Here is a 25,226-nt window from a genome sequence, read left to right on the forward strand (position 1 = left end):
AAACTGATCCTGTGATTTAATTTCCAGGTGCAATATTGCTGTCATCTTCATGACTGAGATGGTAGTGGATCACAGTGTGAGAGAAGATTGGGCTCTTCACCTCCCTTTATTACTACATGCTCTCTTTTTGGGTAAGACAAACAGAACAAGAAATAAGGTATAAATGTAATCCTGTCATTTCAGTTTAGTTTTGCTGAAGCTGTAGAGTTGTGTTTCTTACATGTTTTTCCAAAAAAAAAAAAAAAAAGCCTGAGGCAATTACAGTCTGTGAATTAGTCTCAAAACTTTGAAGCTTTTGAATATTTTGGCCAATTTCACCCAAATTCGAAAGGTGGGTAAAAATTTGAAGACGATTGACTTCCTAAAATATCTCTAAACAACCTGTAGTCCCCCCCTGCAAGAAAGGCAGGCAAAACTCAGCCTTTGTACAGTCTGGTTTGTGACGGGCAGGTGGGCAATCAACACATGCCTTAGACCTGGACTACACAAAACAGTGCTGTCTCTTGCCTTTGTGAAAATATTATGTAAGAGAGATAAGATTACTGTACTGCATAGATAGTGAAGGTAGGACACAGACCACTGGAAAGCAAGCTTCAGTAAATTCACTGCTAATGGAATACTTTATCGTCAGTGTGTTCCCTTATATACCCGAGCATAGAGGCACTGTTTTTTCCCCACTGCTGTGTCTGTTCTTGACCGTAACACAGTTCAACAGGAGGGTGATACCGTCCTTGTCCTGCCACTTAACATTATGAAAAGTGAGTGGCCTAATTTTTTAGCACACAGGAGTATTTAGCATTATAAAGCCATCCCCTGACTTTCATGGTTGATAAATACTAGTTTTCACAAATAAACACAGCCAGATGCTTGTGAAATAAATTTATTATAATGGGAGATCGCAGTCCACTTCTCATTCAGTCACCATAGTTACCACTAAGTCTATTCACTGGCAATCTGGGAAGAGTCTGTTGCTCAGCAGGCAAAAAAGATTAAATTGAGAGGTGGTAGAATATATGTGATATGCTTCAGTATATAGTTGGACAAGATCCCTCCTTCTTTTCTGCTACTCTGTTACCAACTGTTCTGTTTGAAATTTTTTGATGAAATAGGGTTTTTTTGGAAAATGCACACTCATCAAATAATCAAATTTTGTGTATTAGTACATTGATTTCAACAAACTTCTGATGAAACACAAGAATAACAGCCAGGACCGTGTCGGATGGGGCTGCCAGGGTCAGTTTCGATATGACATTTCACATATATTCTTCACTTAAAAGTTAAATCTATTTTGTGGCTGCCCATAACAATTTTTGACTTCTTTTTTATGTTGCTGTGAACTTTCTAAGTGTGAGAGGGAGCTGAAAGAGAACTGGATAAGTGTGTGAATCAAATCAATAACTATCAACTGATCAAACAACATCGTTAGTATGATTTGTAACAAGTGTGAGAAAACTGGTGCTTACAGTTAGAAATTCTCACAAGAATAAATGAATAACTTAAGACAGGAATAGTATGCAGCAGGGTGGCCACTTCAGTTAAGACAGCTTTAAGGAGCCATCAGGGAACCATGCAAATAAACATATGCAGAAACAGAGTTATGATATTAGTAATCCATTATAAAAATATCTTTACTGATTTGTTCATGCAATAATGTTTCAACATTACAGTATTTCAAAAGAAATAAATAGAAATTCATGAATACCATTTGAGACAGTCCCTTGGCTAAGAACTCTCAATTCTCAAATGTGAAATTAAAGCTAAATGTAACTGGTAACTAAGTGTAACTGATTTAGTGGTAACTACAATGAGATCACAGCTTCCAGGCTTCAAGTTCAGTTTCTCTAGAGTTGTTATACCTCCTGTGGAAAATTTTTCTATATTTTGTAGTAAAGCTCTGTTGTGATGGTACGAGGAAGTTATGCTACACATGTTACCCAAAGGTGTGAATATGATTGATTGAAAATGAAGTATTTCTGTCCTGTTGGAATGTGAGCAGGCAGGTGCATCTGACCGAAAAGGAAACTGGAAACTGGTATGGTGGCTAGCTGGAGAGCCTGTATCCTTCCATTTATTGGAAGGAGTGAAAAAATACTAAAATGAAAGAATTTTGCAATGTATGTATTTAATAGGCTATTGGATGGTTTGTAGTACTGGTAGTGAAGTAGAGAGGCAGACTGCTGGCGTGAACCTGCCTATCTCAGTAGTGCATGAATATCACTGCAGTTTAAAATCTCTTTTGCAACCAGTGTGAAGTGAGTTGAGCAGCTAGACTCATTTCCTGTGGAAATGTGTCCATGTCACAGAAGTTTACCTTCTCAGGAACTATTCCAAGTTAAAGAACAGCCCAGCACTGGACAAGCACAAAGACCAAACTGTCCTTCTCACTTCATAGTTGGCATATCTATGTCAATACTTTCATACGGCCCTAGGGTTTAACAGGACTTCAAGTCACGAGTGCTGCCGATATAGAATTTATTTTCAACTAAAAGAACTTTTTATATCCTTTCCAGTGTATGTTAGAACAGGGTAGGACAGGTTCATTATCTCCTGGCAGGTGGAAGGAAATGGAGAAAGGAGAATAGGAGCAGAAACCTGAAGAAGCTGAAAAAGAGGTGGGCAGGTTGGCCGTGGTTCTTTTGGAGGAGGCTATGGGCAGATGAGTAAGACCAAGGATCACAGGACCTCCAAAGGCCTGCCCATAGGAGCCAAAGACATGTTGTTCAGACTGTGGCAGTATGAGCAGCTTCATTTTTGCAGGCCAGACAAGAACCAGCATGACTGGAGTACATTAGAAAACACTTGACTTGAAAGACCTGTTGGCTGCTGCCACTTAGAGTAATGAAGGAGCTGCTTTTTAAAGAGGAATATATCCTGAGAAGAGAGGAGCTGAAGAAGAAAACAATTCAATTTTTTAGCACTGAAACTGCCCCTAAACAGGAGAAAGTATTTGTAAATATCCTGGAAGATACTGAAAGAGAATCGAAAAGAGATTACTACCACAGAGTGCAGTTTATTTTACAAACATCTACTTCCTTTATATTTGTAATTTGTGATTTATTCAGGTTGTGTTAAAATCTTACGAACAGCAGTAGTGCTAACCAGATCAGAGTCTCTCAGTGCTAGACCTTTGGTTTCAGTTCTGCACCCTGAGCTAGTGGCTAATTTCTCATGCTACTTACTGGTAGCTGAAGTTCTTTTTCAAGGGATTTTGTCTGTCAGTTCCTTTCTTAATAAATCAGTATCTACCTCTTACAGTTTGCACTCATCGTAAAACTGATGGCTGTGCAAGAAAGCCAGATACTGAATTAAGCAATGTAATTACAACTACCACCAAGAATTTCTCATCTTTAGAGGTTTTCCAGCCCTGTCAAATTAACACTGCAGTGAGACAGAATGCACAAAGTTGTATTGCCACACATTGTTTTGTACCTCCTGTATTTGACCTCAGTCTGGAAACGAAATATACACATACATTTGAAGTAAAAACACCAGTAACTGTGTCCGGAAATACTGCATCTTTTGTTTGTTTGCACTGTTGCCATGATCTGCCTTGGAATTTTTGCTATTTCTGGCATGTGAACTTGTTTATTATTACTTCATGTTCAGCGATTGCTGTAACCTTTTCTTTTAGGTCTTGACCATTACCGCCCTGAGGTCTTTGAACACAGTAAAAAGTTACTGCTTCACCTTTTGATTGCATTATCTTGCAATAGCAACTATCCAGCCATTGCATCAGTGCTTCTTCAGACCAGGGAGATGAATGAGACCAAGACTCTGACAGTACAACCAGCATACTTACCTGAATATCTTTATACAGGTAATAAAGCAAAAGAAGAAAAGAACATTGCATTATACTGTGAGGTTTTTGAAAGTAGGATGTCAAGGTTACTTTCCTAAAATATAAGAGTTTTGTTAAATTAAAGTGGTAAAGTGGCAAACATGAACAGTTCCCATTAATATTAATTCCATGTGAACTACCCTAGAGATGCACCCAAATTATTATTAGATTACTTTTCATGATAGTGAGAAAGCTATCTGATGTAAGACAAAATATATAATGTAGAATTTTAAACATTAATACAGCTAATAACTTCCTGCCTTCCCCCTCAGGGAGCCAGGACTACTTTAAATGAGGGCAATCACTCCTCAACCTTCAAAAGACATGAATAAATAATTCCAACACAGGAAGAGCAGCAAGAATATGCAGCTCAGATTTTCCATTATTAAGTTAAATTTCATGTGATATACACCCTCCTTTATATCACAGATAAACTTCATTTCTGTCCTGAAATCTGTTTCTGCATTAGGAGGCTTACTTCAGACCTCTGCTGAGGTGGGTGTTCCGTTAACTTTTAGCAATTTACCTGTTTTTAAGGGGCTGGCTGGGAACAGTTTGTAGAAAGCAGCTAGCTAGATTTACTATTATCATATAATATTACTAAAAGCAAGCATACTGCTGAGATTTAAAGGAATCACAGACCCAGTGTAGAGTTACGGAGGTAGGATTAGTTGTCTGGGAGAGGGTGAGGAAGTTTTTACCATACACTGAGAAATGAAAAGGAGAGATAATCAAATTAGTGGCATTTCTGTAGTTCCTTAAGGAATATAACCAAAAGTAATAAATAGTTTGGCTTTATAAAGAATATTACTTGATAACTGATTTTTTTATGAGATACAAGAAAATATTTTAAAGTAATGAGAAGAAGAGATATGTATTTCAGATCAATGAATTAATTTGATCTTTTTAGGTTTCATTCTGAATAAAGTCCATGCAAAATTACCTCACACATGAGGTAATTGAGTTGTGTAGATCTCTTTTCCAATGCATGTCCGTGAATTATTAAATACAGAATAAAATTCTTACATTAAAATTATAGTACTGCTTTTCTGCCAAAATGAAAAACTGTTTTCATTTCTGTCTCTGAAAAACGTAATTAGTAACCTGTGTCTGGGCCTCTTAAGTCCAAGAAGTTATCAAAACTTTGTATTTGGATTCTTTTTTTTATCAGCTAATGTAAAGAGTGAGAGTGTGGGTGAATAGATACAGCAAAGAATCCTAATTGAAAATACTTCATCTCAGGTTCGTTCCACATAATGTCAGGCAACTAAATTAAGAGTTTCCTGACCTGCAATGGATTCTGTCAGTAGAGAGGCCACTCCTGCTCCCAGTCTTCTTGCAAGGCCAGTTTTCCTGTTGTAGACTAGCAGTCTAACCTTAAGAAAACAGGTCTTAGTCTCTAATTCCAGCTCTGAAGTTGTGTGCCAAGCTTTTGATCTAGCAGAAATCTTACTCAGATGCTTAACCTCAATGCTGAGAATATTTAATATGAGTAGTCCAGTGTTTACAGTTACTAAAGGTGTTGAATAGAAGCCTTAAACATTTATGTCTCCATTTCCATTACATTTGTAAAATTAGGACAACATCATTGTCCTAACAATTCCACCCTGCAGAGGCTTTTTTCCTCGTCAGACTAGCTCAGAGAAGAGAGCTGAACTTTGCATACACTTAGCCAACTTCAAAATTCACTTTACAGAAAGACATAGTTCTGATGATTGTAAAATTCCATGAAACATTTATCTTTCAAGTACTGTAGCCCTCATGCAGTAAAAAAAAAAAAATCTTGGCTTTGGTCTTTTTCGTTTTATATTGGATTCTGCACATTTAGAAACAGAGTACCATTTTCACACCCATCGGCATTTGACGGTTGCCGTGTTCTGCAGATTTTCCCCGTGTTTCCCAGTAGAAGGTTTCTGCTGCTGACTCTGAAAAGAGCTGCTTGGCGGACACTTCCATCTGTAATGCTGGCCCAATAGTGCATTCCATCTTTATCATCTCCTCCCTTTCTGCTGGCAGGTGGCTTTGACTTTCTGCGGGAATACCAGTCGTCTCCAGTGCCAGACTCCGGCTTGAGCTCCAGCTCCACCTCCTCCAGTATCAGCCTGGGAGGCAGCAGTGGAAATCTCCCACAGATTACACAAGAGGTTGAGGACATGGACACTGCTGCTGAAACAGATGAGAAAGCAAACAAATTAATTGAGTTTCTGACAACCAGGTAATGGAGATAACCAGAGGATATGTTCGCACTCGAAACGCATACCTTCATGTCTTCTCTACAATTATCTGTAGCAACTTAAAAGACTCAAAGGAAAATGACTGAGGTTTTATAGTAATTACAGACTCCCATTCCTCTTTTATTGATACTTATAGAAGTAGGTAGGTACTTAAAAGCACTACAGTGTCAGGAACAACAGAAAATCTTGCCTGACAGGAATAAAATGTTTAATTGACTGATAGTATTATGTTCAACAATGAACTAATGGAAGAAGTTTCATTATTATAAAATTAGATAGGAAGTGTACAGGGTGTAGTGAAAGGCCATGATGAAACTAATATTAACTACCGACTACAGCCAGCAGATCCTACGTGCAATGTTAAATTAAAAAATTGAGTTCTGTTTATGCTGCTCTCTAAATGGTATAACTTATATTTTAAAAGAGAGGTTTTGTAAAATACAGTGTAGGAATATTTATTTACATGTGTTTCGCTCATAAAATTCTGTTCAGTTGCATGTTTTCCAGGCTATGGCCCTGGAAATACCTCATTGCCTTTACAGGCATTTTTTTTTTTTTTAAATTTTTATTATTATTTTTATTAATTTTTTTTTTTATTTTTACATTTACATATTTTAACTGATTACATTTATTTCAGATAACTCAAAGAAATTTTGCACTTTGTTATGTATTTCTTTAAGGGCATTTGGTCCACTTTGGTGCCATGAAGATATCACACCGAAAAATCAGAACACCAAGAGTGCTGAACAGCTTACTAATTTCCTGCGTCACGTTGTATCTGTATTTAAAGATTCCAAGTCAGGTAGTAAATTTTTTTACTTTCATAGCTAAAAGAATATTCCCTCAAGGTCACACTGAATGTTTATCCTGTGACTTAGTAATCTGCTTATGTAGAAGCACGACATATTGTATGTCTTAACAAGGATGTATGACATATGAAAGAATTGCTTTAAAAAAATCATGTTAGATTGGACTGTTGCTGAACGTTAAATTGAACATTTCTTCAAAGCTGTTGGTAGAAAGCCTTTTGATTGATAAAAGCTACCAGATAAAAGCTCCTCTATGTCCTGTTGGTAAAATACATCACCGTTACTAAGTAAATGTCCTTTGTTAAATTTCTTCTGGCAATTAAAGTTTAGTTTTAATTTATTATGTTTTTAGAGCTTAGGAAATGTACTGATTGTATTTTGAAAACCAACACAGTCACTAATTAAATATCTTCCAAGATCAAAGCAGAATGCAGCATCAGTATTTATATTTAAGATCTTATCCAAAGCCTTTTGAAGCTAATAGAAAGACTCCTAATTCAGCTTGGCTTTAGGTTTGGGAGTGTTCAGAAGTTACTATGTTGCAGCCAGTGCATACTACAGTACATATCCTCCCCACAGAGTTGGTTCAGCCCGTTTATGATCCACAGTAAAATCTGTCATTAAAAAAAAAAAATTTACATACTATTCTTTCACTTAGGTTTTCATTTGGAGCAGCATCTGAGTGAAGTTGCTTTACAAACAGCTCTTTCAAGCTCTTCGAGACATTATGCAGGTCGCTCTTTCCAGATATTCAGGGCCCTAAAGCAGCCCCTTTCTGCACATGCATTGTCTGACCTCCTGTCAAGATTGGTGGAAGTTATTGGAGAGCACGGAGATGAGATTCAGGTATGCATGTGTACATAATGCTTCTTAGTACTGTTGATTTAATGTATACTTAGTTTAAAATTACCATTTTAACAAGATGTTCTGGAGTCAAGTGATGCAAAGTAGAATGTGGCCTCAGAAAAGGTTATCTCTGAGTTTACTGAATCCTTACGTACCTTATCAAAGCCTTCATCAGGCTGTTACAATATTATATAGCTCTAAAAAGAACAACTAGAAAACATTTAGTAAATGTCACTCAAAATGAAATCTTCATTATGACCATTTTTTCCCTTTTCACATCATTAATTTGTGCTTAAGGAATGCATCATCCTATCTGCTGATGTAATCTGACAATGTGAAGTAGACACCACCTCATTTCTCAGATGTTAACATCTTTTGAAATAAAAAAACCCACACCATCTGTAACAATACAAAACTTACACTAACCTAGTTTGATCCAGTCCTCTCTTAGTAAACTATGATGTTCACTTGGTTTAGCTAAACAGACTGTTCTCTCCTGAAATTTTACAATCAGAGACTATTTATTGTGAGATTCAAGACTTAATAAAGAGAACTACTAGCTCTTAATAACAAAAAAAACTGACATCACCTCCATATTTTACTTAGGTAATGAAACTGCCACAAGATGACAGTAATATTCTGTCACAACTCTGCAGAATTTAAATCCATGACCTGCAAGTCAGAGGTTCTGTATGCCATTACCAATCCCCTGATGAGATATGTGCCCTTCTTGCATGCCTTCATACATCATTCAGAGGCAGAAAATAAAACATAACAGTGACATCTTAATGTTCGGGGCAGTGGTATTGATGTGAATGTTGTTCTTTTTTCAGGAGAAATTATAGGTTTTCATTAGGTGCCTATTCCTTTTATGAACTGAAGATTTTTAAATGTTCACTATTTTGAATGTCTTTGTTGAAATGGTTAACCTCGTGCATTCATAGGGGTATGTAATGGAGGCACTACTTACTTTGGAAGCTGCTGTGGATAATCTGTCTGACTGTTTGAAGAACAGCGATCTTTTGACGGTGTTATCACGGTAAGAGCCTGTTCTCCTAACTGTATCTTTTTTTTTCAGTGTTTCATGATATTAAGTGTGCAGGTCTGCAGTCTGACAGCATAAAATTATTTTGATAAGACTAAGCTCATTTGTATCCTTCAGAGAACTAGACTAAGAGCACATCTCAGCCAAATTTTGCAATAGTTGAAATGATGTTGATAGAACTAATGGAACTTTACAATGCATTGTAAATTCTGCCTTGCTGCCACTTGGCTATATCTTATTTAACATCCTTTAAAAATATTGTCTTTTTTTCACCTTTGTACCATATACTTGAAAACATATCTGGGAAGAAACATGTTTTTTCGAATATTGGTTTCATACAACCTTTCATTCTCAGACGAAGCATTCCCCGAGAAGTAAATGATCATGTTTTTTTCTCCTCAGTAAAACTAGGGAGAATTTTGTCCCATGTGTACATAACTCATGGATTTTGCCAGACATGTAGACCATCTTTGTGAAACCCTTGACCTTAAAGTAGACCTTTGTACATGCCGGTAAATTGCAGGCTCCTTCCGCAACACAGCTGTTGACAGTACTGAGGGAGATTAATGTCTACCTGACTCCTAATAGCAGCAACAGAATAGGCAACGTGTTTGAAAAATGTCCATAAGTTACCATGCTTTACATGCAGAACAAAAATACAAGGGCTATCATTTCTGAAGCTCGTAGACTGGGTGCTATGTAATATACTGCAATGGCAGAACACAAATATTGCCTTGGGACAGAGTAGAGGAAAAATACAGGGGAAATACATCTTCTACTTTCTAAACTAAGAGCTATTTCTCTTTCGTTAGTGCACATTTCAGGAAAGAGCAAGATGGAGCAGAAAGTAAGAAACACTCCGGAAAGCAGTGGGATGCAATATTCTTTACCCTGACACTATTGATTCCATGAGATCCTCTTCAAGTATTGTAGACAGTAGGGACTCATAGTATTTGAGGTAGGAATGGGACCAGAGAGCCAGGAATTAGCTGTTCTCCAGAACAAACTTCCCTTGCATGTATCAACACAGCATGTTCATCTGTAGAGATAATTGATAAGGATTGTCTGGATCATCACATGATAGTCCATGAGGAGGCATCAGTCACTGAAATTGAAACACCTCCGCTTTCTGTAAACCATCTTGAAGAGATCTTAGGATACAGGCAGCAGACAATGCAATGACAACAAGGTTTCTGAAGGACCTGTACTAGCAAGAACCTAGGCAGCCATATGACACATTTCTTGAGGATAATGTGGCATATTTGTGGTTCTGCTTGAGATACGCTGGTTTTTCTTCCCACAGTTCTCACATTAGCCAGTAAGCCATTGTGCATTTTGCCTGCCAGCTGTGCCAAATTCAGGGTTTGCTCCACTGATGAGGGCATTTTAAAGACCAAAATTGTTTTCAGTTCTACCACTGCCTCATTATATGGGCGCTTCCACAAGTCACTTCACAGCTCTGTATCTGTTATCCCCATGTTGTTCTTACCTGTTTAGACTGTTGACTATCCTGCTCTGGTTTGATTTAGTGCCACATGAACCTCACTTCAGTTATGTCTGTGGGCATTTCTGGGAAAAAAAAAAAAAAGACAGGCTGCAATAGCTAGTGTGGTGTTTTACTTTTCCTATTTAAATATTTATTTACAGTTTGATAAATACTTAACTTGCATCCAGTATGTACAAGTTTCAAGCTGTGCATTCACACATTGCAACGTATGTTATATATTTTGGGTTCAGTTCATCTTCACCAGATTTAACATCAAGCACCAAACTGACTGCAAACCGGAAGAGCACAGGACAGCTGAATGTGAATCCTGCAAGCGGTAACACAGCCACTGCTGAGCGAAGCAGGCACCAAAGGAGCTTCTCTGTACCCAAAAAGTTTGGAGATGTGGACAAGTCCTCGGACCCACCGCGCAGTGCCACACTAGATAGAATTCAGGCGTGCACCCAACAAGGCCTGTCCTCTAAAACCAGAAGTTCATCATCTCTAAAAGACAGTCTCACTGACCCATCCCATATTAACAATCCAACCAACCTACTGGCCACCATCTTCTGGGTTGCTGTAGCTTTGATGGAATCAGATTTTGAGTTTGAATATCTAATGGCATTGCGGTTGCTGAATAAACTTCTGGCTCATTTGCCACTTGATAAAGCTGAAAACCGGGAGAAGTTAGAGAAGTTGCAAGGGCAGCTGAAGTGGGCAGACTTCTCAGGGCTTCAGCAGCTACTCCTGAAAGGATTCACCTCCCTTACTACCACTGATCTCACACTACAGCTTTTTAGTTTGCTGACACCAGTGTCTCGAATATCCATGGTGGATTCCTCTCAAGCTATAGGTAAGACCAGTGTACTTTCCTCTCTTTCAGTTTCCATTGCTTTGACATTTGAAGACAGAATTAGGCTATCATCTGCACAAAACCAAAAATGGCATTTTTTTCTTTCTCTTCTAATATAGCATAATGTACTTTTGCTTTGAGTTGGGTGGGCTTTTTGGAAATTTCATAGCAATATAACATGTTTCTGAAAAATGAATCTATTGCACAATAAGGTTTTGGAGGAAAGCGGTCATTTATTATTTCACATTTCATTTCTAGTGCTTAGCAGCATATAAAGTTTCTGAGTGCTGACAAAATAAACATATGTAAGGATGTACTGTGAAATTTCCTAGAACCTATTTTAGCTAGTTTTTCCACTGAATTATTTTGAGAATATCACAAATTATTTGATTTTAAATTAGTGCTTCATGGGATTTTTCCTAGAAATACAAATATTGAAAACTCTTGTACACTTTTTAGATAAACTACAATAGCACATTAGTGAGTGAGGAGAGAGGCCTGGGTTATAAGGAGATAAGGTAACATTTTGAAATTCCCAATTATTTAGTTGAGGTTGTGACCACTTCTTAATTATATTTCTTGAAGAGAGTTTCTGTGTTGTTCCAGATATTTACTCCTCTGTCTCAGTCAGAAACACAGGTATTAAGACAATTGTACAGGCTTCACAACTATGTCATAACAAGCTCAGACACAGAGTGAGGGGATGAATGCCATGAACAGCCTGCCCATCTCTCAAGCACCTGTGTGGTGCCTGTGTTCCGGACTTCAGCTGGGCAATTCACACTTGGGCTGTGACGGTACCATCTGGAGGTATCTTTTTCTTTTCCCTGAGTATAGAGGAAGCCTAGGGGTATTACGCTCCTATCTTAGGCAACTTGTTTAATTGTGTAGAACAGGAGGGAACGAATGGTTAGCAAGATATTTTCATAGATCGGATTCTTTCTTTTCAAAAAACAGATTGTGGCCGGATACAATTTCTTGACTTCTGAACTCTGAGCTCCCACCTGAACTGAGGCAGCTTTTGTTACAGCTCCCAGTTACAGTTGCTGTCTGTAGTTCATCAGCTACTTTAAACTATGAGTTGGTGCAGAAGAGCTGAATCCCAGCTCCAGACAAAGCCCTTACGCTAATGACAGCGGCTGGCACTTGGTGCAGGAGCCATCTCCTAGCTTCAAAAACACCATTTGAGTAGTCTCATTTGACCAGTTCTATCAGAATTTTGATTCATCATTATTATTATTATTATTAACTCGAAGAGTATAAAACAATGGAAGCTGTGCCTAGGAGCCTGACCAAAACAGTTGTTCATTTATCAACACTCACTAAATCTCTTCTTGTGTTTTAGCAGCAGTAATGAAAATGCCACCAGTTAAGATTGTCAATAAGCCCGTTAAGTGGAAAAGATAAACATACTCTCTAACAGGAATAAAATATATACTTTTGTGAGATATTTTATCCTGTAAATACCTTTTTGTGCAGTAGTGTTTGCAGAAATAGGTTCATGCTTTATAACAGTACTGTTGCCTAAATGATATCCTGGATTTTCAAACTAAGGCCCCTTTAAGACAAATGCGGCATGGCCAGTGGCGTAAACAACTTGACAGAGTCTGTGTGAGTTTACAGCTAACGTAATATTGAAACCGTGACCTCCAACGAAATACCAACTTGAAGATCACTTTGGCTTTTGCTGTCCAAAATACACATTTTGTTCTGTATTTTCCTGTTCTAGGATTTCCCCTGAATGTTTTGTGTCTCCTGCCCCATTTAATTCAGCATTTTGACAGCCCAAACCAGTTTTGTAAAGATATAGCCGAAAGGATTGCTCAGGTATCAAAGTTATTTACTGTTTTGTACATCCTCAGACCCTGTAAATGCAGTTGCCTTGTTCTTAATGTGTTTTGACATTTATATTTAATTAGGTTTGTTTGGAGGAGAAGAACCCCAAGCTATCAAATCTTGCACATGTCATGACCCTTTATAAAACACACAGCTATACAAGGGACTGTGCTACCTGGGTAAATGTGGTTTGCCGTTACCTTCATGAAGCATTTGCTGATATTACTTTGAGTATGGTTACGTATTTGGCTGAGGTAAGTTTTCAAAGCCTTTTTACTGTTTGAACTCTTCTGTTGCCTAACAACCCAAAGAGCTGAAGTCTGCCTGCAGATTACTGGGGGTTCTCTGTAGCTGTTATTTATAATTAAGAGTAAAAAGCAGAAATTAGCAGAAAGAAAGGGAATTACTATAAGAAATCAATATTGAACTAAAAGAAATCAATATAAAACTAAAACAAAAGCCAGCAAAGGTCTGCAGGGCTGATGATACATCTTAAAGCAGCTTCACTTATCAGCCGGTCAGATTTTCCACTGTGAAAGAGAGAAAACTGGACAACATTTATTTAGATCCCACTGAAGAAAATAAGAGGAGGACTAATTCGAGAAGGGGTTTAGCAGCATAAACAAGATACCATCTGCTATATAAGGATCTGGTTCTTGATAACCAATTTGTATGCATTCCTCTAACACTGAACGGGATCATCTTGCTGCCCAGGTTTTTGCCTGTGCTCGCTTACTCCTAACATTTCTCACATGTGGAGTGTAGAGCTGATGCAGTGTTGTTACTGGGGATCCAAGGCTCAGTTCTGTTCTTTAGCTTAAGGTCACTTGATCTTCTACCTCCTGTGTCAGATCAGTATCAGGACACCATTTTCTTGTACAGTTCTCAGATTTATCCCTTCACTTCTATGCTGTAGTGAGATGCCTTCAGTCTCCCCTCTCACCCAGCAAGAAGGCAGTTCTGTACCCATGACATGAATTCACTAGCTTCTTTGGAGGAGCTTTGTTTTTTGGAGCATATTCGTTCTCCCCCCTGCCAAAGGATCTACAGAAACTCCTCAGGCATCGCTGGTACTGGCTATCCACAGAATTTCAAGAGCCTGAGAGGCCAGGCTGTGCTCCCACACTCACTCAGACTTCAGAGCGAACTTGGCCCTGCTACCTCAAGCTGCAATTCCTCACCTTGTTTGCACGTGGAGGCTCTCAGTAAACAATCATATCAGATCTTGACGGATGGTGAAAGCCTTGACTCTCCTGTAGGAAACTAAAACAGGACCCTGAGGTTTTTCAGTCTGTTTTCAAACTTGGAAGACTCTAAAAAACTATCAGCTCTTCAAACACAATGACTCTGAATTCTCCAGACTCAAGTGTCTCCTTCACAGCAGAAACTTGTATTCCTAATAAACAAATGCTGTAAAAATTGAGGTTTAAACTCTTTCTCCTCTGCTTTCTCAGCCTTAGGAAAGTGTTTGCCCCTCTGTTTTCCCTTCAGCGCTCTACATACAGTTACTAGTGCTGCAGTACCTCCACAAAGGCCATTGCACGTGATCTTGCTCCCCTCAAAACGAGCTTAGACATGCATCTGGAGACTCCTTCTTTGCGCTTCCTCCTTGCTGTAGATTGGCACCATGCTACTATATTAACAGCACGTCAGGCAGGTTTTTGACCATAATTAAGGCACATTCCTCACATAGCACCATCATCGCAGGATGACAGAGTAGTAAGCACGACTTCCTTTCTCTATTTACATTGACTGCAGCTCTGTTGAGTCATGTCTGGGAATATTTGTATGGGCATAGGGTAGCTGCCAGTCTGGAGGAGGAGCGAGAGACAAGAAACCATCTTGTTCAGTCTGCTGTGGCCATGAAAAAGATTTTTCCAGCATTCGGAATATGTTTCCCCTTTTCTTCTTAGTTAATCCCCAGACCAGGATAAACAATGTGCTCCTGTCTCCTGTAAACTGACTGTGGGATATGCTGTCAATAGGTAAAGCCAAATGGGTTAACAGCCCCACTGGGCAATCTGCAGTTGAATGTTATAGCCATTGGTTACAGAGCCTCGGGCTTTAACAATCCTGGCTCAGTCCCCAGTGCTTGGGCCTGAGGGAAATTGTGAGACATGCAGTGCTTAAGAATAACAAAGGAAATCTGTGTTGCAACAGTGACCCCTCCAAACACACAGGTATACCTTCAGAAGGGGACTTTCTACCAGAAGTGATTAAGACTATAAGAACAAATGCTCTCAGCAGAAGGTAAAAGCTTCAATTATTGCCATTCAGACAAAAAATTTGCATTTAACCTATTTGATGGCAGGTAATTGCTTGTCAGCTAGGGGTATGATCCTGGCATAGAACAAGACATTTCAACTGTGTTCTTATCCAAACCTTACAGTGGCAAGCAGTGCTCCTTACTCAGTTTTACATATTAAAGCTCCATCAATGAAAAGTGATAATTTCTTCTAGGAAGATACTTGGGGATCTCAGTCTACAGATGAAGAAAAATTGCTATTTAATAGCGCAGTAGAACTTTGAACCTCCACTACCAAAATCAGCATACAAACACATTGCTGAAAGCTTACTTTGATTTTATGTTAAATTTTTGCATATTAATTTTTAAAAATCAACCTTGTACCATGATAGCACAATCATTCTAGGAGCATATCTGAATTGACATGGGTCACATGTTAAATTAATGATTCATTAAGTCCAGGGTCATGCTTGGACTTAAATAGCTAGCGCTATTAATACAGAAGGGACAAGAAACCACATAGTGGAGAGTAATGTGCTCACGGTAGATGTTTCCTCCTCCTCCCTGTTAGATAGAGGATTGCTTGTGATAGAAGCATGAGCATTCATAACCTGTTCAAAACCAATGAGTCACTAGAGATTAAAATGTCTGTGTTGCAAGGGAAAGCGTGTCCTAGATCAGGCATTATCCCACTAACAGCTTGTCTATCAGACATGGCGTGTGAAATGCCTTCTTTATTTCCTCGGTGGATACAGAAAACGTTTGTTTGACTGACTAACATAGCCTAAGAGCTGAGCATCTCTTCTCACCTGCTGCCAGATTTGGAGGGGCAAAGGGAACTGTATCCTCCTGTAGCACCCCAGCAGCCGCATCAACCAGCAGCAGCCAGCCCAGGCAAGGCAGCCCTTGGAGGAGCAGGCTCTGCTCTCCACTTAGTTCTAGGTTAGTTGCTGCTTCAGGAAAAGGACAAATGTTGCTAACGGAGTGTGGATCCCTAAACCCAGATAAGACCTGCATAGTTACCACACACTAACAGAGAGGAATCCGCAATTCTTCAAAATAGTTCATATGGACCAGAGTCAAAAAAAAAAAAAAAAAAAAAAAAAGACTGAGAATAATTATGATTTCTTCTTACAAATACAGTGGAAACTCTTTGTCCTGCAACTCACTGATCCAAATGATGTGTTACCGCAACTCCCTCTTGCTGCAATTTTTGTTACTTCTGGCAGCAAAAGAATTCTTACTGTACTAAATGCATTTTAAAGTTGCTGTTCTTATTTTAAACTGAAACACTCTTTATTGTTACAAATTCATGATGTATTTAAGTACACACTTGGACTATCAACCACCACATATTCTCACTGAACAAGTGAAAACTGGCAGTCCACAAATGTTTAGAGTTTAAGGGGCAAGAGCTGTTCAAGTCAAAGGGTTCTGTTGTCAACAAATTTACACAAACTGGAATGGAAATGAGAAGCTTTCAGACACAAAGTTCCTAGAGCAGCTTTCTAACCACCAATAGAGACAAAATTCCCATTATTTCACAAGAATTCCTTTTCCTATCACAAAAGTGATTATCTGATGCAGTAGCCTCTGTCAGAGAACAAAAAAATTTCTCTCTCTCATCCAGATAGTTTCTTCTAATCCTTTATTCCTACACTGAAATGGTATACCGGCAGATGTGCTGGATCATATAAACTATTTACAAGGAAGGAATCAAACCTTCCATTGCAGGATCCTAATTGAAGGCAAGAAAAAGTCTATAACCCTGTTTCAAAGAAGAATTGCTAAAGAAGTTTTATCTCTCAATAAAGGTATCCATGGGCTGAAGCAGGTTACCATGTAGTACCTTTAATTTAAGAATTCTTGCTGTCTTTTTGTAGAGGAATAAAGCATAGTGAGTTCCATCTATTGTGCTGTTAATGGAATTTGCCTACTTTGTTTTATGAATCACTAATTACTAGTCACTTTTACTGATGAAAGAAATCAGAAGATATTTAGCAGGATGAGATACGTGTGTGTCCTAACTGATCATTCCATTTTGGTTGGCATGAAGCCTCCTCATTCAATAAAAAGAGGAGTCTTGTCATTCAGGCCAGTGAGGGCATCTAATAAATTACTAGACTCCACTTGGATAACAGTTGAAATTTTTCTCTGGTGGAAGACATAAGGCAGCATAGAGTTTTTATAAATAATTGTTTTCTAGATCCTAATATCTCTAGTAACCAGTGTTAGAAGAACTTTTTTGTTGCCCTGAACGGAAGGATAGAGTCTAGTCTTGAGCCTCTGGTAACCTCCAGCAATAACATTTGATTGCCTCTGAAATTTGTGGGGTGGGACAGGACCTGTCGCCAATGAAAGAACGTGCTACCTTCCAGGAAATTTTCAGCTGAGATATTTCACACACATGTGCAAACATAGCACGTCTGTCTGTATGCCTCCTGAATTACTGTCATGTATATATATGAGCACGGTTGCATTTCCAAGGTTCATTGTGGTGTTCCGGGATCTACACTCAGGTGTTCCAAAATTCCGGGATTTAGATCAAGCCCTTTTTTGTATTAGCCTCTACAGTAAGAGAGCCCAGGGACTCCATCTCCTCCTTAACAGAAAATGTTTCCTTGGCAGTTACAGCCAGTGAGCACTGGCAGTGAAGTATATTTGGATAAATATATATTGATGTCTGAATAGTAGTAGTTTTGTTTCTTCAGCATGTTTTCTTTTTTCACACTGACTTTCAGCAAAGGTAGAAATAAAAAGATACTCCCCTGTTTTTATTGGATGTGCTTCCCCAATTACAGTGTAAATTCTATCTGCCAGTTTACTCAACTGCTGAATGTGTTTTCTGGATAAGTTAGGGCAGGCATATATAAAATGTATGTTTCATTATCAAAACAGGCTAGCATTTGGCTCCCAACTTAAAGCTCTTTTTTATTTCACACTTGTATCATCATCAGTTGTAAAATGATTGTAAAATGGCATCGCAAAATCAGTGAGTGAAGAGAGGTTAACAGTACAAATGGTATTCATGAAACTAGTAGCTTTTTCCATAAGAAGAAATGTCTCAAAACTTAGTTATTTTCACTTTCTTTTTTAACAGCTTCTAGAAAAGGGCCTTCCCAGTATGCAACAATCCCTCTTACAGATGATCTATAGTCTTCTTAGTTATATGGACCTCTCAGCTATTCCTGTGAAACAGTTTAACATGGAAGTGCTAAAAACCATTGAAAAATATGTACAGGTAAATACCATATCTTCTTTATATTAACATAGGAACTTAGCAGTATTTACTACCATAAGTTGATTTTCTTTGTAAGAATTTAAGACTAGATCAGCAGGGAGGACTGCGACTGTCCAGTGTGGTATCTAGTTTGTAAACATCCTGATGCCTAATAGGCTGCGTGTCCTCAGATGCCCAGCTGTGCATTCGCTGGGTGGGAAGGGTTAGGCTGCAGCTACACTACATCAGGAGCAAGCTTAATACCAGGCAGAGCCTGACTGACCACTCTTTTTAATTATTAGCGCGAGGGAGATGTGGCATAAGCACTTCCCTTCAGAGACTTCTGCACCTTATTCTCAGCAAGTGGAAAATACATATTTCTACTAGGAATTCACAACTGTAAAGAGCCTGTGTCAAGTCAGCTTTTCTGTTAAATGGGAATTCTGCAGTGGCCCTTATATTTACTCATTCTGATTAAGGCATTCAGGTAGGAGATTTTAAATCCTTTGCCAAAGTTGGCCTTGCACTCAGGTCTCCCAGGTTGCAGGCCAGTTCCCTGACAATGACACCTTGGGCAAGTCTTGGTCTCTGCTGTTGAAATTATTCTGCAAGTACATACCTTGTCAGTGGCCAAGAGAGAGAAAGAATAGTAATATTTCAATTCCACATTTTATCATGTGGTAAAAAATATGACTGTAAAATGTAAATAATCTTGAATGTGTGTGAATCTTTCTTTCCATTTGCTGATTAAATACACCTATTTCTAGAGCATTCACTGGAGAGAAGCCTTGAATATCCTGAAGTTGGTAGTTTCTCGCTCTGCCAGTTTAGTTTTACCATCCTATCAACACAGCGATCTTTCAAAAATGGAAATACATCGAGTGTGGAACAGTGCCTCCAAGGAGCTACCAGGGAAGACTTTAGAGTTTCATTTTGATATTTCCGAGGTACTATTTGTGATTCTGCTACTTAAAACCTTACTTCTATCATTTGATAATCCTAAAACATGTGTTGTTGCTCCTTAAGAAAGCTGAAAAACTGGGAAAGAAAGTTACAAAACTGAAAGTCTCTTAAATTCTTCTCGATCCACAGTGACCTATATAATGACCCATGCTGGAGGGCTCTTTCTGGATTTTAATTAGGTTTGGGGGGGGAGGAATTATTAGTTGTGTTTAAAATTGTCTGGTGGAAAAGCTATCTTGCAATTATGCCAAATGTAATATATAAGTATACTATACATGTAAAATCTCCCTCCAAGCATTTTATACTTGGATGCCAGTGCTCTCTGTAACTGTTAAACACAGAAGTATGTTCTTTAAGGGAATACTTTCTGACTTCTGAATGAATTCTTTTACATCAGTCTTTATCCTGCAAACCCTGTACACCTTTTAATTTTGTAGAACTGAATGGTCCTATTGACCTTAATGGGGAACTCTATTTATAGTTATGAACCTGCATGACTTTGCAGCATTATAGACTTTTTCATATAGATAATAGTGAGACTTTGGGTTACAAGGAAATATGAATAAAGAAGAGCATCTTGTACTATTTGTATAAAGAGTTTCTTCTTGATGTTTCATGTAGGCATAGTTCTAGAAAAATGCTGAGGAAAAATCCCGTCATCAATCCAAGAAAGCATTTTGCTGTGTGTTGGAACAGGGACAGAGTGCTCAGCACTCTTAGGAAAAACCCATTAAAAAACACGTGCAAGAAATGTGGATTTGAAATAAATTTCGTAAGCATTCTGGGTTTTTTGCTGTTTCTTATGTTAGAAACTAGTTTGACAGTTGTTTTGAGTATTACCTATTCATGAGCATAAGCGCTAGCTATTACGTATGGCAATAGTTACTGAGACGTTCACAGTGGAAAATAACATACATACCAAGTGACAAGAAATTTGGGGCACTCCTTGTTTTACCCCTGTAGATGGTCTTCAGAGTAATCTTTTCCTGCAGCTGAAGTAATATGTCCCATTATAAGTTCATCCTGGAGCATAGCACTAGTGAATAATTACTCTCTATTTAAGACTCCAATTATTGGGAGACGGTATGATGAGCTGCAAAGTTCTTCTGGACGAGATGGTAAACCCAGGGCAATGGCTGTCACCCGAAGCACTTCTTCAACCTCATCAGGATCTAACTCCAATGTCCTTGTTCCTGTGAGCTGGAAGAGACCCCAGTACTCTCAGGTAAACTCCTTTAAAGTAGCCCACTCTTCATTAACAAGTTGCACTCAGAGCAGCTGAATTAATGCACATTAAGTTCTTAAATGCTTGTGCCCTCTGTCCCCTACGCAGTGCTCCTGGCTGGCTGGGGCAGTGGCAGCACAGCATCTGACTCACTGTGTGTGCTGAATGTCTGTCTTGGACTCAGAAATGGACTGAGTTATGTCTCTTTTCTCTCCAGTCAGTGGTTTTCTTTCAACCTATAGGAAATGCATCTCTTTAGGACCTCTAACTCTAGGTCAGATTTAGCTAAGAATGAAAGGTGAGTTCAGATATTAGCAAGAAGAACAGATACAGACAGCATGTGCAACTTTCTAAATGTTGTTTTCATGGGAAATCAGGTAAAAAGAATTCCTTGGAACAGTTTTCCTAAAAGTGATGTTTGATTACCTTATTGGTTTTGGTTATCTGACAGTTAAAATAAAACCATGCAGAATAAATGCACTTACTGCTTTTTTTTTTTTTTTTTATATAGCAGATTATATAGCAGTGATTCAGGCCCAATTCTGCAAAAAATAATTATGCATGTCCTTATTTTTAAGCTTCTGAACTGTCCTTTTGAAGTGATGCACACAATCCAATGTTTCCTTATTATGCTCAATAGAATTAATAGGCTAATTTTAAAATAATAAACACTAAAATCATTAACAGCTATTTTTGTTTCCTTGTATGTGTAGTTGCTCTGAAAGCAACCCTTTGAGCACTTAATGACTAATTCTTTGGTTGGTTCGTCCTAATTAAAAATTGTTAATGTGCGGTTCTAGACACCAAGAGAATCAGTGGTTAAAATAACGCTCACTTGAGAAACATCTTGTTTTCTAGAAAAGGACAAAGGAAAAGCTGGTGCACGTCCTTTCTCTATGTGGTCAGGAAGTTGGGCTGAGTAAAAACCCTTCAGTAAGTAGCCTTGTGTTGACCATTTCTTTGTTTCATTGTGTCCTAAACTTTAAATATGAAGAACTTTGTTTCCCGGAGTTGCTGACCTGATTTGCGTAGTTTCATGTCACATTACTGTCATTGTCATTTGTACTGGCCCACGCTGCATTTCTCAGCATATACACCAGTGAATGAATGGCCCTCTCACTTAAAGACTCTTTACTTACAGAGCTACATATGGTTTTGCTGTGAGATCTGTGATGCTATAGGTTTTACTTACGCCATCTCAGTGGGTAGAGAGTAATGACCTCTGGTATTCCCAATCTAGAGTCTTTACAAAGTAAAAAACTAAAGTACAGAAATAAAATGGGGGTCGGGGGGGTGTGTGTCTGATTTTTCCATTAGATAGTAGCTCTGATGTTACTCTTTAAAAATTTATATATTATCTGATGCCAGGAAACGGGCAATAGATCATCCAGGGTAAGAAGCTCTTAAAATAGTTATTAAATATTTTCTACAGAGAAAGGAAAATTTCTGAGTGTTTTTGAATATGTTGTATATCACTTGTGTTACGGTGAACAGGTCCTTCATTTCTGCAAGACAGGGACCATTTAATTTTTGCAACTAAATTGCAGATATAATTATTTTTAGTAGGAATTGAAAAATCATAGCTTGTTGTGTTTTCTAATCTTGACGTATTTTTGAACATAATTTTTAACTAGAGATTTTTTTTATGAACTTAGTATCTCATCCCCTTGACAGTATTTTCTTTGCTAAGTTCTCTGAATTTTGTTCCTATAAATGTATACAAACATACAGGCAACATCAATCTGCAGCCATTAGGAGGTAGCTGTAATATTCTTGGACGTGTTCCTGCAGTATGAAGTTGTTTCTTTGTACAAGTTTAATCTGAAGGCACCTGTCCAACATAAATAATAAAGAGTGTTCTAAAAATACTCAGTGAAGGAATTAGGTGTGTACTGGAAATACAGTCTTCTGAACAACCAATTACAGCTTTTAGGAAGAAACAACCAGAGGGAACAGTTTGTTACAAGAGAAATCCTTTGAATTGTAGGTAATTTTTTCTTCCTGTGGTGATTTGGACCTGATTGAGCACCAGACGAGCTTGGTGTCTTCAGAAGACGGAACAAGGGAGCAGGAGAACATGGATGATTCAAACAGTGAACAACAATTCAGAGTCTTTAGAGACTTTGATTTCCTAGATGTTGAGCTGGAAGATGGGGAGGTACAGTATATTTTCTCTGAAACAGCTTTTTTATTAAAACAGTTTGATATTCTTTTTACTAAACACTATACTCTTCTTGTAACAGAAAACTTTAACTGTATAACTGTAAACTTAGTTTTGAGTTCAGATTATTTATAATGTTCACTTAGTGTTTATTTCAGTAGCATAACAGTAAGAGGCTACCACACCCTTCCTTTCTGAATCTACTTTAGGAAACACTGCAAAACTGTTACTGGCAGATGAAGCCTCTGTTCTAGTACCTTTTCAGTGAATTTACTTTTAAGTGAATTTATTTTAAATACAATTCTAAAGGTCTAAATTGTTAACAAAAATATATTTTCTGATTAAAAAACCATAAAATGGAATTGTTCCAAATTTCTCGGTTCATGAATAACCCTCCAAAACATGAATTCACAGGCCTTCAGGCTGTTGTTACTCCTGCAACTGCTGATGAAATCACTAACGCTTAGAGAGATGTACCTTCCACTCTGCTCAGGTGTCTGTGATTTCATCATTTTGTGCAGGAGCTAAACAGAACCCTGAGGGCCCAGATCAAGTCTTGACAGGTGAAGCCTGTCAGCTCCCCTTGAGCTGAAACTGCTGAAGGGAAAAAGTTGAAGAACTGCTGAATTTTTGGGGGGGCTACACCCTTTAACCTTGCAAAGATTGAAAGGCCAAAAATGAATATCCATTGCCAAAAAAGTCTAACAATTTTGTTGCTACCTAAAAGTTCAGAAATCGTTAGCTCTTTTGACGTACTTAAGGTGCAGATGTTCAGCAAACCTAACAAACAGCTTAATAAATTGCCTTGTCATAATCTGGACTTGATTTTAACAAGAATTCTCTCAGGCATCTCTCTTAGCCCTGAGAAGAACATGTGTACAAGAGGAAATAATCAGTTTTTTCCCTAGCTGAATTACAGTAATAAAATAATTTTAAGGTAAACAGACCCCTCAGGTGTGAACTCATGTACATCTGAATTTTTTTTCCAATGAAGAGAAAAGATGAAGGAATGGAAAGAGATGTCACAGAGTCCTGGTTTTCCAGGTCAGGATTCTCTATATCAAAATATAGTAATTTTGGCTCACAGCTGCCCATGAGTTTGCTAAAAAAAAAAAAAAAAAAAAAAAAGAAAAAGCAGTTGGCATCAATGGTTGAAAATACATTAGCCAAATATTATGAAGGAGCTTTAATGTTCCAAACAATGATAAATGATAAAACAGCAATGCCAGGTTGCTTGTCAAAAAGTATATCGTCTGCAATCATTTCTGTGTCTTAAATGCTTTCAAGATATTACAAGGGCTTGGGACTGCAATTTTGACTAAATACCACATGATAATTTTTTGTCCAGTGAAATTCAAGAATTTCTTCTTTCTCTTCACCAGTTAAAACCATATACAGATTATATATAATTGTGCAGAACAATTCCTATCAAAATGAGTTTACCTCCATGGACTGTGACCCTGCAAACATTTGTTTTATATGTGTGGCTAACTTCAAGACTGAGGCCTAAATTAATCAATATACTAATTGTCTTAAGTCGGTCGTGGAACAGATACTAAGCTTCTCTAGTTTTATGTGAAGTAAAATAAAAAATGTAGTCTTTTACTTAATACAGTTTTTAAATTGATATGGATCTGAGACCTTGCATTCCAAGGTTTAGTCCAGACTGACTTACTGTTGCTTTAAATAAATAGGTACTGTAGCCAAATTCAAACCTGGTGTAAGAGGCTACATCTCTAATGACTGACTTGAAACTGCGTCATTTACATCAGGTCTGAATTTGATATATTCATAAACATGAATAAAACAGTGTTAGAAAACTTAAGCTAGCAAGAGCACAAATAGTCTTTCCAAAAAAACCTTATGATTTAAACAGGCCAGTGATGCTTGTATCATCCCCAGACCACAAGATGTACTTGTTTGAAATTTCATGAAGATATGAAAGCAAGTAATGATTATTTTTAAACTTAAAAGATAGGATGAAGAGTTGAAGTTTCTGTGATAATATTAGTTACAATTGCAGGCAAATGTTTGTCTATGATGTCTTTAATACAGTAATTTTACATAGATTCTTTCTATTTGTTTTTCTGTCTGTTATACCTGCTACCCAGGAACTTCAGGTAAGAATGCTACTTGAACTCAGATGTGCCAGTATATGTTATGCCTTCTTGCAAACTTGTATTATAGAATAACATCATAGTTTTGTTGTTGCCCTCCCCCTCTTCAGTGTGTGTGTGGGCGGGTGGGTGTGCGTGTGCTGGCACTTCAGACAGGTGCTTCATTTTTTGTCTCGTATTAGAAATATTTTTGAGGTCTTCTTCAAAAATTCTGCTTCATTTTAAGTTCATTTTTGACATGTTCAACAGTCTTCACAGGTTTTAAAATATCTCAATTCTAATATCAGCATTTTTCAAATTGAGCCATTTCTCCTTTTAGTACCTTTGTGCATAAATAACATGTAGAAA

The 25,226-nt window shown here is 37.9% G+C and overlaps 1 protein-coding gene across 1 annotated transcript in view; it reads left to right on the plus strand.

Annotated features, from left to right (window-relative positions):
• Positions 1-25,226, plus strand: part of FRY (FRY microtubule binding protein) — a gene marked incomplete at its 5' end in the record, with an annotated part of 202,829 nt that overhangs the window by 146,845 nt on the left and 30,758 nt on the right. The window contains 14 exons of the mRNA XM_082304133.1: positions 28-131; positions 3,632-3,817; positions 5,855-6,053; positions 6,753-6,874; positions 7,540-7,727; positions 8,672-8,766; positions 10,510-11,111; positions 12,841-12,938; positions 13,031-13,201; positions 18,293-18,433; positions 19,180-19,359; positions 20,439-20,600; positions 21,459-21,533; positions 22,588-22,758. Coding sequence (XP_082160259.1) covers positions 28-131; positions 3,632-3,817; positions 5,855-6,053; positions 6,753-6,874; positions 7,540-7,727; positions 8,672-8,766; positions 10,510-11,111; positions 12,841-12,938; positions 13,031-13,201; positions 18,293-18,433; positions 19,180-19,359; positions 20,439-20,600; positions 21,459-21,533; positions 22,588-22,758 — 2,494 coding nt within the window. The remainder of the gene's footprint in view (positions 1-27; positions 132-3,631; positions 3,818-5,854; positions 6,054-6,752; positions 6,875-7,539; positions 7,728-8,671; positions 8,767-10,509; positions 11,112-12,840; positions 12,939-13,030; positions 13,202-18,292; positions 18,434-19,179; positions 19,360-20,438; positions 20,601-21,458; positions 21,534-22,587; positions 22,759-25,226) is intronic.

This window comes from Platalea leucorodia (genome assembly GCF_965183815.1).
Source record: "Platalea leucorodia genome assembly, chromosome: 2".
Taxonomy (NCBI): domain Eukaryota; kingdom Metazoa; phylum Chordata; class Aves; order Pelecaniformes; family Threskiornithidae; genus Platalea; species Platalea leucorodia.